Source organism: Ahaetulla prasina, chromosome 1 (assembly GCF_028640845.1).
Source record: "Ahaetulla prasina isolate Xishuangbanna chromosome 1, ASM2864084v1, whole genome shotgun sequence".
NCBI lineage: Eukaryota > Metazoa > Chordata > Lepidosauria > Squamata > Colubridae > Ahaetulla > Ahaetulla prasina.
Window position 1 is genome coordinate 345,790,972 of NC_080539.1, and position 18,628 is coordinate 345,809,599.

Below are 18,628 nucleotides of genomic sequence, written 5' to 3' on the forward strand. Positions count from 1 at the left end.
GAGTGTACAGTGCAAGTTTGGCATTAACCAAAGACTATACTTTGCTTTGCATAGGTACATGACAATGTACGTCATGAATTGAGGCCTTTGAACTCTGGTGCTGGAGAAGACTCCTGCAAGTCCCTTGGACTGCAAGGCGAACAAACCTGTCAGTCCTAGAGGAGATCAACATGAATGCTCTTTAGAAGGCCAGATCTTGAAGATGAAACTCAAAAACTTTGGCCACCTAATGAGAAGGAAGGAATCACTGGAGAAGAGTCTAATGCTGGGAAAGATTGAGGGCAAAAGAAGAAGGGGACAACAGAGAACAAGGTGGCTGAAGCAGTAGGCGTGAGCTTAAATGGACTCCAGAGGATGGTAGAGGACAGGAAGGCCTGGAGGAACATTGTCCATGGGGTCACAATGGGCCAAACACAACTTTGCAACTAACAACAACGACAATGTAAATGTTGGTTTAGTCTCACTTCTATGCCATTGGTTCGCTGGCTGCTCATGCACGCTGCACGCCAAATGCACACTGTGCACATGCATGCACACTGTGCACATGCATGCACAGCATACGCCAAAAGCACGCTGCGTGTACATGCACAACACACACCAAATGAACATTTCGCGCAGAAAAAAAAGACTTCACTAGGTAAGTAGAACAGCAGGGGGGAACAGTTGTGCTGCGCGATTTAGCTTCACTAGAAAGCAGGATTTCCTGCTTTCTAGCGAATATAAACCATGCAGCACAGCTGATTGTCGGAAATACCAGTTCGGTAGTTTTTATCACTACCTGTTTGCCCGAACTGGGGTGAACCGGTAGCATTTTATCCCTGGCTTAGATGCAATGGTGAAATCCAATTTTTTTTACTACCAGTTCTGTGGGCATGTCTTGGTGGGTGTGGCAGAGGAAGGATACTGCAAAATCTCATTCCCACCCCACTCTGGGGCCAGCCAGAAGTGGTATTTGCTGGTTCTCCGATCTACTCAAAATTTCCGCTACCGGTTCTCTAGAATCTGTCAGAACCTGCTGGATTTCACCCCTGCTTAGATGCACTCTTTTACTATTGTAACTCAATACCTGCACTTGAGATATCCATGCTTTGATGTGTCTGATGTATGCCCATATCCACAAATACAGATCACTAGCCTTTCTTTTAGTGCAAACATTTTCCTGAGAGATGGCAGAGAAATATTACTTATCTCTCTTTAAAATGTAACACTCTTGAAAACTGCAAGGTGATTTTTCTGAGCTCAGAAAGACAAAAAGGATTTGGAGTTAAACATAGCATTGGCACTTCTAAGCTATCCCCAAATACTCTTAATTTTATGTTCCTCTTTTATTCAAGCACAGGATGAGAATTGTCATAACAAGATATTAATTCTCCTGTTGCTTCCTGCCCCTTCCCAAAATGAAACTCGTGTACATTCTGTAAAGACTATTCTGGACTAAAAACATAAGGCTTGTTTGCTTTTTCATCAACAGCAATTACTTGATGAAAAGTGTGTCTATTTTCTTCTCATACTATACTATTAGCCAGAGGGTCCTTCTGTGATCTGCCAGAAGTGCTTCTATGGCAACAAAAAGCATTCAAGTATTGCTCTTGCTTTGTGTTAAAAGCCTCTGTTATATTTTTGGGAGCTAGGTGAAAGATGGTACATTAAGAATAAGTATATTCTTAATAAGAATAAGAATAAGTAAAAGTGGAGAAAGCAACATCCCCCTGCCTCTAAAAAGCAGCAATAAAATAGAGAAAACAGATACACAAGAAACTCCACTGGAAAAAAACCCCCACACTAACAATTTTGAGGCAAGAGAACACATGTATGGGCCAGGGATACAGGAGAAGGTTTTTAAAAACAATCTCTCTTCCATTACCAAATGTTATGTATCATATCACCTCAGCTTAGATAATCATAAAGGTAGTGTCAGCCCTCTTCTACTCAGTTTTCATGTTTGGTGTTTGAAAGAGCACTTAAACAGTAAGGATTAAATATTAAAGGTAGCCTTCCCCATCCCCATCCTCTCCAGATGAGGAGGGGTATCAATATCTTTAATTCCCTAGCCCAGTGATGGCTAATCTTTATGCCATCGCGTGCCAAAAGCGGGGGGAGTGCTGGGGGGTTGTGCGTGTGTGTGCCTACACCCATAATTCTATGCGCCTGCCCCCCCCCACATGCCCACACAACACACACCCTGTGCTCCCCCTGTTTTTGGCACCTGATAGCCCGGTGGGCCCATTTTTCACTATCCCCAGGCTCCAGAGCCTTTCTAGGAGACTGGGGAGGGTGAAAATGGCTTTCCCCACCCTCCTTGGAGGCCCTCCGGAGGCTGGAAACAGTGTGTTTCCTGACTTCTGGTGGGCCCAGAAGGCCCAAAATCAGCTGGCCGGAGTTGAACTTGTGTGCCCACCAATAAGGCTCCATGTGCCACCTGTGGCACATGTGCCATAGGTTCGCCATCATGGCCCTAGCCAGTATGATCAAATTTGAAATCTCACACATCTGAAAAACATCATGTTGGGAAAGACAGAGGAGATAGAAACTTCATTTTTAGAGTCATTCCTTTTGTGTTTAGGAACAAAATATGTTAGATATTAACTTTATGCATGTACTCAACATACACATATTAACCAATGACTACTTTAGCAGCCACTATCCTTCAACGGCAAATGGCAGCCACTGTGGAAAATTCCATCAGAATAGTACATTCCAGCTGCATCAAAGATTTGCAGTTTTGGGAATAGATTTGAAGAAATTAAAGTCTGATTTAACAACAGTGGATAAAGCAGGTGCTTTAATCAACCTGCCACAGGTTAGGTGAGAAATTAACATAATGAAATTGCTAGTATCCGAACAGTATATCTATCATGTAAGTATCGGATATGATCATTTGTCACATCCATTGCACTTTCAAGAAAGAAACTATATGAAATGAGAAGTATTTACAGTATACTGTTTCAATAGAATTTGTTTAGAGCTCAGAGCCTTGAAAACAAATTTCTTACTTATGTCCGGAAAAGAGATTTGTTCAAAAATGAAAGTATCTTCTCTCTTAATTCCTTACTGAACTTGAGGAGAATTGGTTCTATCTTCAGGTACAACCCAAAGCCATCTGATGAAGTGATGTGAAATTCAAGGAGTATTTCAAGCTTCATATTAAGAGATACAATTTTGTCAATACTTTCAATATTCACGTTGAAATAACATCTGAGACACGCGAGTTATAAAAGAAAGCCCAGTCTCTAATATTACAAACATGGAACAGCAACTGATAATTAACAGAATAACAGAATTGGAAGGGACCTTGTAGGTCATCTACTCCAACCCCACCCCACCCCGCCCCTGCCCAAGTAGGACATCCTTCAGCATTTCTGACAGCTGGCAGTCCAGTCTCTTCTTGAAAGCTTTCAGTGATGTAGCTCCCATAAACTTCTGAAGGCAAGCTGTTCCATTGGTTGACTGTTCTCACTGGTGGAAAATTTCTTATATTGAAATTGAAAAATACTTCTTGATGGAAGATTAAAAATGGAAACTGATTCGTAAAGGTTATCAAAATTGTAGGAGTATTTCATCAGAAAATGGATATATACTTATGTTCAATATACTAATAAACAGGGTTTAGTTAGCAGTGATTGCATATTTAAGCATTATCCCTTAAAAATCACCTAGACCATCAAATAGAAGCAATCTAAGTCATGTATATACCAGTACAGTACCTATGTGGATAGAGGTAGACCCAGCGGTGATTTTTTCCAAAAGTCAACTAGAGTCTCTTGGTTTTTTTTCTTTGAAAACATTTCGCAAAATGAGAAGCGAAATGTTTTCAAAGAAAAAAAACAAGACAGTCCAGTTACACCTTTGGGGAAACCATGACCTGGATGATTGAGAATCTCCAGAGATGATATAGGTAGACTTTTCCATTTGCCCAGAGAAAGTAAGTAAATATTAGCAAAATTGTCCAAAGTCAAAACCAGAAAAAAGAATGTTAGTTTATTCAAACCTATCTCAAAAAGAGAAATGAATTTCAAAAAAAATCCCAATAATTAAAATAGAAATCCTGGTAAAGAATTATTGACCTTTGAACTTGCCGCCTTGCCTTTGAGCTATAATTGCTGATACCTATATTAGGAACCTACAAGGGATTCTGTGTGTGAGAGAGAGAAAGGGGGGGGGATGCTAACTTTAAAAAAAATGGGGGTGCTAATGGAATATTATGAACTGTTACCTTTCCTTAGCTTTGATAACGTCTAAGAACATATCTGATTAGATATGAAGTTGCATGAACTGATCAAGCCTGATTGTTCTGCACTCTAAAACTGTTTTAGGGAAGGTCCTCTGAAGGTGTTTTCCATAATTATCACTGATCATCTAGTTTATAAGGCGTATTTGAAGCCAGCTCCCAGAAAACATGTATCATGTATGCATATTTACACCCAATACAGAAGGCAATCCAGAGAACGTATTTCTCAGTTTATCCTCCAAGATATGCTCCTGAAATCAGTAAGATGATGTGTATTCAGATAGTCTCAAGTTACTATGGTAAATTGGAATGTAATTTGCATTGCTAAGTGATGACAATCCTGGTAGTCCCAGTTGCCATCAACTGAATTCTACAGATCATTAGGTGACGACCAATCCGAATCCAAGCCATTCCCAGTTTAGATCCCCCTCCCACCAAGCTTTGGTTAAGATAGGAAAGTACAAATTAAACTCCTCAGGTCCCATTGTAAAGCGTCTATTATGAAGAACTTGTCTGCTGTGAGACTTATGCATAGGATATCCTGATCTGGAGAAGAGCCACAGTGTTTGGTCTGTAACCTGACAAGAGTAAATTTCCTTTACAGCAAATGGTAAGTGGGAACTTTCTTTCAAACCCTTAAAATGGCTCAAAGAGTATACAAGACCTTCCAAACATTTTTGGATCATAAAGATTTTTCCAAGGTAGCCTGAAGCTGAAAAATTTACCCATTTCTTGAATAGTTTCAAATTGTAGGGTGTAAGGTGCACTGAAAAATCAAACTCTTAACTTCTGCTTCTCAAAATTCAGAATACGAAGCTTGTCTAAATGTACAGGTGACCAGCCTTGCAGATGGAAGATCATCTACACACGCAAATGTAATGCCGTCAAAGGAGAATAAAAACTCACCGTCCCAGCTACATGAAAGGTTCTTAGTTTGCTTGGAGTGGAGATGTTCCTCCTCCTCAGGGATAGTGGGGAGAGTTTCCATAGCTTGATAACTCTTGTAACTTTGGTAGACTCTATGGGAGGCATCCTCAAAGTATTCCTCTGAGGTGGTTCCTTCCTGCTCAGACCAATACAAATCAAGATCTGAAGATTCAGGTGAAGCAAGATCTTGATAGGATGATGAAGAATGATGAGATTTCTCACTCTCCTGACTTGAAGTACTGTCATCATCAGAACCTACAGAGTAGCGTTCATAAAGCCCATCACTGTCTTCTAAATCCTCATCTTCCCCATCAAATCCATTTTGATCTGGTTTGCTTCCCAGATTATTCAACGAAGAAGATAAGGATTCTCCTGCTTGCTGGAAAGCCTCATAGACTCGAGATATCCAGGAGGAAAAAGGCTGGAAGAAGCTTAAGACATCCTCTGAAGCCATACTTTTATATATTTAATGAGCAAAACCTGTGATGGTCATAAATTCCAGCTGTTCCTCTTTGCCAGTGTATCAGATTCAGTGCTCTGTGAGCTATAGAATAAGCATTACAAGAAATTAGTTTGAATCATCTGTTGTTCTTAACAATGGTCTTTGTTAATCACTAAATCTAGCTAAGAAGATAGAACCCAAGAAAAAGAAGAACCCAGACAGTATTTGATTTTACCCTAAATGCATCATAGTAGAGAATGGTTATGAAAAATGCTCATAAGAATATAATTGGAAAGGGCTTAATTAAATCTCACCGCACATATTTTTTCATATGAAAGGTTCTAGATTCAAACCCTAGCAAATCTAGAAAGGGCTTAGAAACTATCTTGATGGGTTATTACAAGTCTATATATATAATAAGGAGACAGGAGGCACTTATGGTCAGATAAATATAAGGCAGATTCATCCTAAGTGGCAAGCACAACTAAATCAAAACAACTGGAATAAATCCTGAATACAAATCAATGGAACACTCAATAGTTTGATTTTTAAAAAAAGGTGAAGTACCTGTATCAGTATGTTGTTAAAACCTTGCAGGAGGAACAAAACAAATCTTCTAAGCATCAAACTATTTCTTGCTATGTCTATCCTATCCCTATTAAATCACCCAAGCTGTCAACTGCTATTAGGAATCCAACTTGCCTGCAGCATTTGTAGAACAGTTATTTGCAGCCAAGAAAGAAGCAGCTGAGATTAGACAGCCCTCACACAGATGTAATTCAACTGACATTAACAACTGATACTGAACAGGGTCATATTTTATATTAAGTCATGATTTACGGTATCTAATGATGGTTTATAAACTATAACAGCTGGATTCACATATGTGTTTAGGGATTAAGAAGTTTAATATACTTTACTGATAACCGGTTGGATGAAACTCTCTAATAGAATACAAAGACTGATGAATATAGTTTATACAAAAGAAACAAGCCAGACAAAAGGAAGGTGAGGAAGATTGCATTATAAATATTATATATTAAGATCCAGGAATTTCAATGAATTTGAAGGTCCAGATGAGAGCATCTGAATAAGAATACAAAGAGGAGGAAACAGCAAATATATTATTCTGATATATGTTGTTAAATGTTATGCTGAACAAAGAATCTAAACATTGCCCTCCTTGATCAGGATGTAAGATGCAATAATAATAACAACAGGAGGCCCCTCAACTATCTGCATCCTTCTGGAAAACCAAATCTGACAAGAATCCAAGATCCCAAAAATTCTTTCACACTCGTTCAATTTTTAGAGAGAACGACGAAAAATAAAAAGGATCAATTGCTCTAGATTTGATCCTAACCAGTATGGAAGATGTGGCTGAAGAGATAAAAGCAGCAGATTACTTTGGTAGACAGTAATCATGTCATCCTGGGATTCTGGCATACTCATTAACGCATTCGTGCATTCTAACACAAGGGTCTCCAACCTTGACAACTTTAAGACTTGTGGACTTCAACTCCCAGAATTGCTGGCTGAGGAATTCTGGGAGTTGAAGTCCACAAGTCTTAAAGTTGCCAAGGTTGGAGACCCCTGTTCTAACAGGTCAACTTGAGTATACTAGGTGCAGAAATTCTCAGGTCAAGTGAAAAGAGGAAAGCTGGTACTGAAAGAATAGTTGTACACAAGTCTAATGATAAAATGGGGATAGGGGAAAGGCAACTTAGGAAGTTTAAGAACACATGTATACAGATGGGTATAATTGTCAAAGTGTATCATCCAATAGCAATTACCTGCAGAAAGAAAATTAGAAAATTTAAAACACAAAAGATGGGATACACTAGAAGCAACAAAATGGCCTTTTTGGCTTGCAGTATTTAGAGGAAGAAAAAAAGAAGAGGTCGTACAAGAAGATGGTAGGATAGTGACAGCTGACAGAAAGGGGACAGAACTCTACAACTTCTACTTTGCATCAGTAATCTTTCAAAAGGAGTGTATCTTAATTTCAGCAAACTATTTGCTGAACTATTCCCATGGGAAACATGGGAATCTAGGATAAAAGATGGAAAAACATGGGCTGGAGTAGTCTACATAGCTGGTTAAACCACTAGACCCAATGAGTGCACATTAACTGCTTCAGGGCTTCATTCTAGACCCTGTGTTGTTCAAAATATGTATAAATGATTTTATGGAAGGCAGAATTATTATCATAAATTTGTAGTCAACACAAAAATGGGGAATAGCAACTACCGGTACTTTAAAGAAAAGTGTCAAGGTTCTGAAAGATCTTAAGCTGAACCCATGGATAGAAATCAACAAAATGAATGATAAAAGCAACAAAATGTTGCCAAATTATAGAGGTGATTCCGTTTGTACCAACTATTCCAAGACCTTTTCCATACATACAAAATGAAAATGAGCCCCATTCTGTATCTGGATGGTTGCTGGTTCTGAGAGGTCATTTGCATTTGTTCTCTTTAAATTTTATTATTGTGTTACTTTCAGCCCATTTCTCTAGATCACTTTGAATCTTATTTCTGTCTTCTAGTATATTAGCGATTCCACACAATTTTGTGACAATTGATATACCTTCTACCTCTTCATCCAAGTCATTAATAAAAATATAGAAGAACAAAGCGCCTTTTCTTCAGTCACATGTAGTTTAACATTCTACCTCACATAAACAGTCATAGCAGATGGCACCTAGCAACCATTGCCAAGTTCAAAAGCTATGCAGAGCTACAGTAGATCTAGACTGGGACATTACTAGAAAAGCCTAGGCGAGATTGGAAAGGAAAAGAAGAATCTTGTTAAGAGGACAGTACCTAATCCCTTTCATAAGGTTGTCCCTAAACCTACATGGGTACATTCATGAAGTCACCAGGAGTCAAGCTCAATGCAACGATGCATTTAACCTACTCATTTGCTATTTTCATGACTTATAAAGTTTGAATATCTTTCTATTCATTTAATTGCTATTCATAGTAATGGGGCCTGGCAAGAGATTCATGAATTGATATCAAAGACTTCTGGAGGGCATCTATACCAGAAGACAGTCAAAATAATGAAGAAAATGGAACATGGTACAGTTAAGGCAGGGAAGTAGTTTCTCCAGCAGAAATAATCCTGCTTTTGACAGAAGATCCTCTTCGTTTTAGTGTGTCGGCAGGAATGTGAACAAATAAAACTTGACTGCCCCGTCACATTTAGGTCTTGATAGATTTGACTTAGAATTTCAAAAGTCCAAAACTCCTCTCAAAATAATGCAGCTCACTCACACCTAGTTTTTCAGCCAACTTTCCTTTTGCTGTGCTACAGTACATTAGTTGCATCCCAATTGGAGCTGTGCTTTTCCCCAACTCCCAGCTAGTATAATCCACCTGTTTTCAAAAGCTGTGGTTAGAATCAATACAAATCTTTCCATTGTAAGTACCATATTTTCAAGGTTTTACTGGTCAATGACATGTAAGTGAAAGAATCACTTTCAAATGCAAATCACTACAGCTTGGAAGCAAATGAATTCCCCTCCTCCTTCCCACACTACTTGATTTTAAAACTTCCCTGTTAATCATTCACTTTTTAAAAAGCTTCAGTAAATATATATTTGCAAGATTATCTCTGGCAGCTCCAAAAAAATGTCAACACCCACATAAAGGGAAGGAGAGATGTTGTCATTTAGAAAGGCCCCTCCATTGTGCTATTTGTCAAGAAGAAGAAAGATTTTGCAATACTCACACAAAAGAAATCTTTAACAGAAGAATATTAGTGTTTATGTAACACTGGAACTATGGCAGAGAAGAAAATAAAAAAAAACCTGAGCACATGAACTGTAGAACCAGAAAGAAGTTTAAAGCTATGGGTGGCAAGGACCAGGATCATACTACACACACACACACACACACACACACACACAGAGAGAGAGAGAGAGACCCCTTAATATCTACACATCTATAATGCATAGAAAGTGCCTCTTTCATGCACTGTTAAACTTGTATACCCAGTTTTATATTTATCAGGATTACATATGTTAGATATTAAATACACTATTTTTAGCAAGTATGTGCAAAGCAGACAATCTGCTTTGCAGAATCTGTCTCAACCAAACCCACTACACTTTCCAGAAGCCAACATCTATGCTCCTTGAAAGTGATTCCAATCAGGAAGGTCCAAAAAAAAAATGGTCAACCTCTTCTGCTGCTGCAGATTGCTTAGAAATCCAACTAACTATAGCTTTCTATTTTGCCTTATCTATTATTAATAAACTTCCATCACTGACAAGATAGAACAAGCTAGAATCTTAGGCTCTGAAACAGATTTCAGATCCAAGCATACGGCAAAGTTAGTAATTTTGGTTTTGACAGAACAGGAAATGATGATTAATTGGGAGCTTCTGGGACGCAATTGTGTCATGCCACAAAAAGAGGACATAAGGGTTATGCATTTGATCAATTATTTATTACTCGTACTGCTCCCATTTTCTTGACTTTTCACAAATTTTTCTGTTGGTTGGGGATCAGCATTTCAACTTTTTTAATGGTGAAAAAAAACTTTATTCTGCTATGATATCATCAGGAAGTTCTATAAACCCAGATAAAAATGCTGCAAGAATATAGTGAGTGTGAGTGGATGGATGGATGGATGGATACATAAAAACAAACACTAAGTATATCCTTTGCATACATCTTCATTTTATATTTTAAATGTTATGTTGCATAGTATGTCTTATTTTAATTGTGATGCTTCTGACATGAATAAACAAACATACATCTCAATCTGAAGGGAGCCGAGTCTGTATCACCAAGCAGAAAGCACACGGAAAGCAAAATTGTGAATCACCCAGGTGGCTCATGCCTTGTGTCCAAATTCTTGCAGGTTAAAAAAGAGATAAGCTGCAATACGATGCATGTTGTGATTTATTTTTGGAAAGAGAAAAGATTGATTATAGTGCAAAGATTATAGGCACAGAGAAACATTAAGGTAGCTGTCCTGGCTAAACTAAAGCTTTGCAATATGCATGCAATCAATATCAAAACAGAAATAAGTTATTAAAATCTACAAGAGGATGTTGTTCTTGCTGCTGATGCTGTCGTTGCCAGAATACTGCATATTACTTACCAAGACCCTCCCGAACCCCAGATTTTTCTTTGTAGTGCTTGTGCTTCCCTTGTTGCTCCAAGCAGGGAAGACCTCCAATCTTTTCAAAACAGAGCTTCTTGTTGATGAAGAGGGAGAGGACTGCAAGGAGAACTATAAAGACCCCAACAGCAGAGAGGAACCCAATTGCTTCAGGAGTAACTGGGAATAAAATGAGAGAAAGCAAATAGAATAAATGGAGGCTGTACAAAAAAAATGGCAGAAATGCATGAGCTGCACCTGCTACATTATGAGCATGCAGGTATTGGGGGTGTTTACAGGAATCACCAGGAAGGGAGAACAAGTGTGTTGTAGCAGTTAAGATGCTGGTTTAGGAGCAACAATTCTAATCCATTCTCAACCATGGAGGCTCAAGGACCTCAAGGACGTTGATTCCCTTTCAAGCCAACTCAACTAACAATGTCATTGTTATGGAAAAAAACCCAGGAAGGGAGGATGCTACGAGGTCTTAAATGAAATTACAGATATACAACTTACAAATAATTAAATATCACTTGGGCATCATGTTGAAAATAATCACTTCTGCCATCCCATCAGAATTTGCAATGAACCACAATCCATTTCTGTGAAAAATGGAGCATGCAACCTCTGAAAATCTACAACTAGTGGAGTCTTCCTCAAACTGAGGATGATGTTTAACTCCACAGCTATTGGATATTTAGGTGGTCCTCAGCTTACAACAGTTCATTTAGTGACGTTCAAAGTTGCCACGACACTGAAAAATGTGACTTGTAACTGTTTTTCACAGTTAAGACCTTTGCAGCATCCCCACGGTCATGTGATCAGAATTCAGATGCTTGGCAAACTGGTTCATATTTATGACGGTTGCAATGTCTCAGTGTTATGTGATCTCCTTTTGCAACATTTTGACAAGCAAAGTCAATGGGGAAGCCAGGTTCATTTAATAACTGGCTTACTAACTTATCAACAGCAGTGATTCACTTAACCACTGTGGCAAGAAAAGTCATAAAAAGGAGGCAAAATTCACTTAACAAATGTCTGACTTAACAACAGAAATTTTGGACTCAATTGTGGTTGTAAGTTGAGGACTAGCTGGAGTAGTTGGGGAATTAGTTGAACTTCAGGAAGGGGCATCTTAAAATGATTAAGCTAATCACAGTAAAAAGGCAACATCAAGTAGAGCTCCTGGCTATGTCCATGTTCTTTTGAGGGGCAGCAGTAGAGAAAGTGTTTGCCATTGCCGCCTTCTGGGATTTTTTTTTTAATTTCCCATCTTTTTTTATAGTTTGCATTAAATCTGTTCAGCTATGCGATTGGTTTAACCATGTTAGACTAAACCAGGTTTAAAACTCCACTCAACTGCATTATCTTGCTTTGTGTTGTGACCCAGGCCCAAGTAGGTAGTAGGAAACTCAGTCAGTGTAAAAACAAACAAACTTTATTAAAACAGCTAAGAATTACTTCATTCTCAGCGTAGTCCAAATAAATTAAAGCAAATTCCTCCCAACACAAATTCCTCAGTCCTATCACCAACCTTGGTCCAATTAGGCAAACTGCCAAAGGTCTTTCTTGGCAAAAATTCAGAAAACACCGATATGAAACAAATGCAACAAGACAAAGCTATCAACATTGTTTTTTGACAGAGTCCAAACACTGTCGCTGGTCTTTTAAGCCTTATGGGAGGGGCCAATCATCTCTTGGCCTTACTCCCGAGTTGTCCTCTTTGCTTGAGCTGCTCTTCCCTTCTGGCAGCTCTTCTCATGCGTGCATTAGGAACAGGCTCCTCCTGTTCCTCTGCCTCACTACTGTCCAACTCTGGAGGCTCTGGAGTCTGCACATTACTCCCCAATGGCTCTGGCCCCACCTTAGCCTCTGACACAGAGCCCTCATCCGGGCCTTCCCCAGCCTCCAGGACTGGCCCATGCTCTTCCTCAGCCTCATCACTGTCTGACTCCATTGCCAGCTCCACAGGCTGCTGGCGGACCACAACACTTTGGTCTAGGGATGACAAATGTGGCTCTCCAAATGTTTTAACACTGGGTGCTGATCTGGGCTACTAAAAGCTGAAACTGAACAATATCTGTTATCCACAGACAAACGTGTACAAACGTGCTTTATTTTTCTAATCAGTGCACTGTTTCCATGGCAATCCTAAGATACATCTTTGGCTAATGACCAAGAACCCTCACTCTATTTTCATAACAGGCAAGCTTCTGAAAGAAATGTTTTACAATATACGTTCATGCAAATGGAGCATCTCACTTCAGCTGCATAAAACTGGGGGGTCTTTCCCCAGGAACAAATCTTCAGCCACCTGTGCACATATATATGTGTGTGAATGGAGACACTTCTGCAAAGACTGTCAATGAAGTACAACAATATTACTGCACATGGACTTTCATGTGGAGACTTCAAGGACAATGTAATCAGTAGCTATTGTTCAATATTGCTACAAAAATAGCAACCGATTTGGAGAACAAGCCCACCATGGCTTCCAGTCAAAAGAAACTTTAGAAGTAGCTAGCTCAGAGGTCTTCAAACTTGACAGCTTTAAGACTTGTGGACTTCAACTCCCAGAAATCCCCAGCCAGCCTTGCTGGTTAGGGAATTCTGGGATTTGAAGTCCACAAATCTTAAAACTGCCAAGTTTTAAGACCTCTGACCTAGCTACTGACAATTATACAGTTCCTGCCTTCCACACTGAACACCAGCAGAAGGTACACTACCATACAGATAGTCCTCCACCTATGGCCACAATTGAGCCCAGAATTTACTGAACACCAGCAGAAGGTACACTACCATACAGATAGTCCTCCACCTATGGCCACAATTGAGCCCAGAATTTATGTTGCTGCGTGAGAAATTTGTTAAGTGAGTTTTGCCCCATTTTATGATTTTTCTTGCCACTTAAGTTAAGTGAATCACTGGAGTTGTTAAATTAGTAACAACATTGTTAAGTGAATCTGGTTTCCCCATTGACTTTGCTTGTCAGAAGGTTGCAAAAGATTATCACATGAGTCCAGAACACTGCAACCATCATAAATGTGAGTCAATTGCCAGTTATCTGAATTTTAATCACGTGACCATAGGGATGCTACAACAGTCATAAGTATGAAAAATGGCTGAATGCAAATGACCAGCTGTCTGCAAGGAATATACCATATTTTTCGGACTTTAAGATGTACTGGAGTATAAGACGCATCTTAGTTTTTGGGGAGGAAAATAAGAAAAAAGCTGATTTGGGGTGGATCGGCCTCCCGGAATACCCCCAATCAACTGTTCCCAAAGGTGAACTTTAGCAACAGGTTCATTGGTTGTGAGCTCTGTGCCTCGCTTTTTCTTCAGCCTCTCAAACGGAGGTTTCAGAGACTTTTTTTTCAGCCTCTCAAACAGAGGTTTCAGGGGCTTTTTTCAGCCTCTGAAACCTCCATTTCAGAGGCTGGGCTGGGCTACATTCGGTGTATAAGACGCTCCCAAATTTTCACCCTCTTTTAGGGGGAAAAAGGTATGTCTTACATTCCGAAAAATAAGGTAAATCGTTCCATTCCCCACCATCAATAAGAGCTGAAGAAGGTTCTTGGATGAGAAGTGAAAGAAAAACAAGACAGTCCAGTTGCCTCTTGAAAAAGCACCTTTCGGACAACCATGACCTGGATAACTGAGAATCTCCATAGATAGATTTACTGATTAATAAAGATAGAAATCTGAGTGGTACTGGCCACTCAGGAGGTGACACGAGGCTGGCTCCAGGCTATTACGAGCGCTTCTTGGGGGAGGGAGTCTTTCCGACCGCCTTGAAAGAGGCGGTGGTGAGACCCCTCCTCAAGAAGCCTTCCCTGGACCCGGCTGTTTTAGGTAATTATCGTCCGGTCTCCAACCTTCCCTTCGTGGCGAAGGTTGTAGAGAGTATGGTGGCATATCAGTTTCCCTTGCACCTGGATGAAACTGTCTATCTAGACCCGTTCCAGTCTGGCTTCCGGCCCGGTTACAGCACTGAGACGGCTTTGGTCGCGTTGGTGGATGATCTCTGGAGGGCCAGGGATAGAGGATGCTCCTCTGCCCTGGTCCTATTAGACCTCTCAGCGGCTTTTGATACCATCGACCATGGTATCCTGCTGCGCCGGTTGGAGGGATTGGGAGTGGGAGGCACCGTTTATCGGTGGTTCTCCTCCTATCTCTCCGATCGGTCGCAGACCGTGTTGACAGGGGCGCAGAGGTCGGCTCCGAGACATCTCACTTGTGGGCTGCCGCGGGGTCGATCCTCTCGCCTTCTGTTCAACATCTATATGAAGCCGCTGGGTGAGATCATCAGTGGCTTCGGTGTGAGGTACCAGCTGTACGCTGATGACACCCAGCTGTACTTTTCCACACCGGGCCACCCCAACGAAGCTATCGAAGTGTTGTCCCGGTGCTTGGAAGCCGTACAGGTCTGGATGAGGAGAAACAGGCTCAGGCTCAATCCCTCCAAGACAGAGTGGCTGTGGATGCCGGCATCTCGGTACAGTCAGCTGAGTCTTCGGCTGACTGTCGGGGGCGAGTCATTGGCCCCGATGGAACGGGTGCGCAACCTGGGCGTCCTCCTGGATGAACGGCTGTCTTTTGAAGATCACTTGACGGCCGTCTCCAGGAGAGCTTTTTACCAGGTTCGCCTGGTGCGCCAGTTGCGCCCCTTTCTAGACCGGGATGCCCTGTGCACGGTCACCACGCCTCGTGACGCCTCGCCTGGATTACTGCAATGCTCTCACATGGGGCTCCCTTGAAGGGCATCCGAGGCTTCAGTTAGTCCAGAATGCAGCTGCGCTGGTGATAGAGGAGCCCTCGTGGCTCCCGGGTGACACCTATCCTCGCAGACTGCACTGGCTGCCTGTGGCCTTCCGGGTGCGCTTCAAGGTTTTGGTGAACATCTTCAAAGCGCTCCATGGCATAGGGCCGGGTTACTTACGGGACCGCCTACTGCTACCGGATACCTCTCACCGACCCGTGCGCTCTCACAGAGAGGGACTCCTCAGGGTGCCGTCAGCGAGACAGTGTCGCCTGGCGACACCCAGGGGAAGGGCCTTCTCTGTGGGGGCCCCCACCCTCTGGAACGAACTCCCCCCAGGACTTCGTCAACTTCCGGACCTCCGAACCTTCCGTCGCGAGCTTAAAACACATTTATTCATCTGCGCAGGACTGGATTAGTTTTTAAATGGGTTTTAATGGGTTTTAATGGGTTTTAATGGGTTTTAATGGGTTTTAATGGGTTTTATTATTTGCTAAATTTTAATTATGCCAAATTGAATAAGTTTTTTAGTGGTATTTTAATAGTATTTATTTTGTAATAGTACTGTTTATTTTATCTGCCTGTAAACCGCCCTGAGTCCTTCGGGAGAAGGGCGGTATAAAAATTTAAATAATAAATAAATAAATAAATAGATTGTCACTTCTTAATCTCCATCTACCCATGGTCTGTGCGTTTAATGATCTCATAACATACTTAAATACTGGCCATGTATGCATACAGTTCAGGGAAAACTGCAGCTAGTGAATTCTTGGCTATTATTAGATACAGTATTGAAAAATTGAGAAACTGTATCAACTGAGTTGGCAAAGGTGAGAAAACAAGAACACTTAACAGTAAGAGTTAAATTTACATTTCTTTCAGATTTAAAATCCTCTCTTAGGGCCATCGGCAAGATCCATTAGATGGCTTTGCAATTCAACCTCAGACGGGTATAAAATAAGACCGTAAAATAGTATATGGTACAGCAATTAGCAAGTAATCATGTCCAAGAGTGTTAGCATATAAACAGCAAAAGACATGTTGTCTAAGGCGTGCAAGTTAAAAGCATCCGTCACATAATCCCAGACATTGCATATTCCCCAGCATTTGCTTTCTAAACATAGCAATTCCTTAGCATCACTAAACTAGAAGGGAGGATTCATTGCAAGGTGGCCTCTTAAACTGCTACTTGCCAGAGACAGCACTGTTCTCAGCAATTGCTTTAATTCTAATTTATTCCTGACATTTGGGTGGGAGGTGGGCCAGAGGAAAGAGTCACTGGTACTTTTCCAATTATAATTCTGCCACCTCCCATCCAGTAGTCCATAAACTGCCTCTGTTATAACCATTTGTGCTAATTGAACTTCATTATACATTTGTAGCAATGTGTTGTTTTCCAACTGATTCCTGCGGCACCCTTTCTAACCAACGGCTAATTATACCGCACGTACATGCACACATACACAGAAGACATCACACCAAGAGAGCTGGTGCGTGGGCAGGAGCTCGGAGGAAAGCTGCATGTGGCAGACTTGTACAACATTACTATGGGCTCGAGGATTAGAAGATTACCTCCCACAAGAAGGCCCAAAGTACTATTTCCGAGGTGGAAAAATATACCCAGAAAAGTTGCCTGATGAAGGCAATTATCCTGCTTCTCTCACACTGCTTGGGAGTGTGGCAAGGCTGGGACTTTTGCATAGCCTACCCCAGTGCTATCCTCAAAAGGGCGGCATTTGAGCAAACCCCCCCCCTCCAAAGAAGGCATTGGATTTTGGAAGAACTTTGTCAATATTTGGAGATATTGCTTAGGGATGATACCGCTTTATATACCGCTTTACAGTGCTTTACAGTCCTCTCTAAGCGATTTTACAGAGTCAGCATATTGCCCACAACAATCTGGGTCTTCATTTTTACCGACCTCGGAAGGACGGAAGGCTGACTCAACCCTGAGCCTGGTGAGATTCGATCTGCCAAATTGCAGGCAGTCGGCAATCCACAGAAGTAGCCTGCAGTACTGCATTCTAACCACTGCGCCACCGCGGCTCATATGATGGATGCTGTAGTCCAACAACTCTCCTTGGGGAAAAATCTGATTTAGGCGAAGTCACAGACAATAGCCAAAGGATGTTTTCTGAAGAAAGAAGACAGAACCTGTTTTGCAAAGCATCTGAAGGCAAGACAAGAAGCAATGGATGGAAAACTAATCGGGAGATTCAGCCTAGAACTAAGAAAACATTTCCTGATAGTGAGAACAATCAGCCAGTGGCAGTGGTGGGCTGCTACCAGTTTGCCCCAGTGCAAGCGAATCAGTACCAAAGGTAAGTAAAACCCACCACTGACCAATGGAATGGCTTGCCTTCAGAAGTTGTGGGTGCCCCATCACTGGAGACTTTTAAGAAGGGACTAGACAGCCATTTGGCAGTATAGGATCTGCATGAGCAGGGGATTGGACTAGAAGACCTCCAAGGTCCCTTCCAATTCTGTTATTCTGTTTCCAAGTTGCCTTTACATTTGGGTTCAATCAGTGCAATTAAGACTAAAACATGGCTAGTTAGTTGTTGCACTGGGTACTAAATGAATATAAACAGTGTGGTTAAATTGCAGTTCGGTATGTACAATACCAGACCACTGGGTTAATTTCTTGAATGAAGGGTCCTTCACTGGGGGGGGGCAGCATTCTATGGTTACAGGCGGTACAAATCTTTGCATTATAAGGACTTTATTTTCATCTCTTGAGCAGCCCAAACATTGTGTTGTCTTTTTTTTTTTTTTTGCATTTATATCCCGCCCTTCTCCGAAGACTCAGGGCGGTTTACACTGTGTTAGCAATAGTCTTCATTCTATTTGTATATTTATATACAAAGTCAACTTATTGCCCCCAACAATCTGGGTCCTCATTTTACCTACCTTATAAAGGATGGAAGGCTGAGTCAACCTTGGGCCTGGTGGGACTAGAACCTGCAGTAATTGCAGGCAGCTGCTGTTAATAACATTAGCAGCCTGAGCCACAGAGGCCCGTCTTGCAGAAGAACCGTTCCTCAATAAAAGAAACCAGTCTACCCAGGATGTTTTGTTGTTGTTGTGTTCAGTTGTTAAGTTGTGTCTGATTCTTCAAGACTGCATGGACCATAGCACACCAGCCCCCCCTCCC

General features: G+C 41.2%; 1 protein-coding gene across 1 annotated transcript in view; it reads right to left on the reverse strand.

The window, feature by feature from the left end:
* SYT16 (synaptotagmin 16) overlaps window positions 1-18,628 on the reverse strand; it is a 126,288-nt gene that overhangs the window by 51,686 nt on the left and 55,974 nt on the right. Inside the window, 3 exon segments of the mRNA XM_058162921.1 lie at window positions 5,135-5,622; window positions 5,624-5,699; window positions 10,713-10,892. Coding sequence (XP_058018904.1) covers window positions 5,135-5,622; window positions 5,624-5,699; window positions 10,713-10,892 — 744 coding nt within the window.